Below are 2,374 nucleotides of genomic sequence, written 5' to 3'. Positions count from 1 at the left end.
AGGCATCTAGCTGGGGTCATCTAAACCCAGCCCTCTTTCCTGCCTATGCAGGGGGTTGGACACGATGATCTATTGAGGTCCCTTCCAACCCTAACATCTATGAATCTGTGAATCTATGAATCCATGTGGGCACTAATGATGCGGCCAGGAGAAGCCCTGATCACCTGATGACAGACTACCATGCTCTGGGGGGCGTGCTGAAGGAGATAGGGCACAGGTGGTATTCTCTTCTGTCTTGCCAGTAAGAGGATGTGGAAGACGACATGAGACCTGCATCAGAGAGACCAACTTGCAGCTTTAGGAATGGTGTCTCGAGGCGGGCTTTGGCTTCCTAGACAACAACCCGCACATCACGATGAGAGACATGCTCGGGTGGGATGGGCTTCGCCTTCCCCACAAAGGTAAGCGTGTGTACTCTTCTAGGTTGACGGATCTCCTCTAGCGGGCTTTAAACTAGGCTCATCGGGGGAAGGGGAAGATGAGGCTGGAGGAAGCCTTGGACCACTAAACCAAGCATCACCCACAAGAACAGCCCAGCCTAGACCAACGATGAGCAGAATGAATACCCAGGTAAGCAACTGGGTCCCGGGTAGAACTGAGATTAGAGGGCCAGAGCACACATCTTCAGGAGGCCTCAAATGCTTCTACACAAACGCTCGTAGTATGGGGAACAAGCAGGAGGAACTTACCCTCCTTCTAGCTGATACCAACCCAGACATAGTGGGGCTCACAGAAATGTGGTAGGACCCAACACATGGCTGGGCGGTGAATATCAAGGGCTACAGGGTCTACAGGAAAGATAGGACAGGGAGGAAAGGTCGGGGTGTGGCGCTCTATGTCAAGGAGAAATACACATCCTCGTCTAGTAGCACAAGGTCAGATGAGGGGCACACTGAAGTGCTCTGGGTCAGAATACAAGAGGGTCAAGGGGAAAAGGACTTAACGGTGGGGGTCTACTACAGACCACCCAACCAAGGGGAAGTGCTAGACCGGGAATTCTCAGGTCAACTCATGGAGGTAGTTAGGTCAAAGGATGTGGTCATCATGGGTGACCTAAACTATCTAGTATCTGCTGGGAGGAGCAGTCAGCCAGGTCTGACTGCTCACATAGGTTCCTAGTCGGGATACAGGACCTCCACCTAACCCAGGAGGTACACAGGCCCACCAGGGGAGATGCCTTGTTCGATCTGGTCCTGATCATGGGTGATGACCTGGTGAGGGGTCTGCGGGTTCTCGACCACCTGGGCAACAGCGATCATCGCCTGCTGGGATTCACCATCCAGCACAAGGTGGCAAAGCCTGCAGCAAGGCAGCAGCCCTGGACTTCAGGAGGGTGGACTCTAATGAGGTAAGGAGACTAGTCGGGGAGGACTGAGGTCCTGGAGGGGAGGAGAGTTGAGAGTCCAAAAAGAGTGGTCGTTCCTTAAGGAGATGATCCTCCAAGCACAAAGGGAGGTAATCCCAATGCGGATCAAAGGGGGCAAGAGTGCTCAAAAGCCCCCATAGCTCACCAAAAGCATCCGGGAACATCTCCTTGCTAAAAAGAAGGCGTACACCCGATGGCAGGGAGGGGCCATCACCAGGGAGGACTACACCTCAGTTGCTCGTGGCTGCAGGGGGGCGCTCAGGAAGGCCAAGGCAGAGATGGGACTGGGACTAACGACCTGAATCAAGGACAACAAGAAGTCCTTTTTTAAATACATAAGGGGTAAAAAGAAGGTACTGGGTAACAAGGGGCCTCTGCAGGACATGCTAGGAAATCTGGTCGTTGCACCAGGTGACAAAGCTAACCTACTTAACAATTTCTTTGCCTCCATTTTTCTGAGCAGGGACCGGGTCACCCTCCCCCCGACCAGGACCCCCCGTCGGCCCCAGGAGAGGCGCACCGAGGCCTACGGTCAGAAAGGACCTAGTCAGGGAACTTCTTGAGGGACTGGACATGTTCAAATCAGCAGGTCTAGATGATCTCCACCACAGGGTGCTGAGGGAATTAGCAGAGGTCATTGTGGGACCCCTGGCATGGCTTTACGAGCACTCATGGTGCTCTGGTGTAGTGCCAGAGGACTGGAAAAGGGCCAATGTGGTCCCCATTTTCAAAAAAGGGAGGAAGGACCGTGGGGAGGAAGAACTAGCAGCAGACCTACAGGCTAGGGAACTCCCTTCTCATCGGTGCAGAGGCAGAAAAGGATCTTGGAGTCATTATTGATGCCACAATGAACATGGGCCGACAGTGTGGGGACGCGGTCAGGAAGGCCAACCGTACCTTGTCGTGCATCCACAGTTGCCTCTCGAGCAGGACCAAGGAGGCGATCCTCCCCCTCTACGCGGCACTGGTCAGGCCGCAGCTGGAGTACTGCGTCCAGTTCTGGGCGCC

At 54.3% G+C, this 2,374-nt stretch overlaps 1 protein-coding gene across 1 annotated transcript in view; it reads left to right on the top strand.

Annotated features, from left to right (window-relative positions):
- The first annotated feature begins 377 nt into the window (after positions 1-377).
- The window catches only part of LOC102370050 (C-type lectin lectoxin-Lio2-like), a 10,831-nt gene continuing 8,834 nt past the window's right edge, over positions 378-2,374 (top strand). Inside the window, exon 1 of the mRNA XM_025195714.1 lies at positions 378-401. Coding sequence (XP_025051499.1) covers positions 378-401 — 24 coding nt within the window. The remainder of the gene's footprint in view (positions 402-2,374) is intronic.

The sequence above is a fragment of the Alligator sinensis genome, unplaced genomic scaffold (genome assembly GCF_000455745.1).
Source record: "Alligator sinensis unplaced genomic scaffold, ASM45574v1 scaffold1826_1, whole genome shotgun sequence".
Classification (NCBI taxonomy): Eukaryota; Metazoa; Chordata; order Crocodylia; family Alligatoridae; genus Alligator; species Alligator sinensis.
Note: the sequence above shows the minus strand (reverse complement) of the source record. Positions and strands in the feature narration are given on the sequence as shown.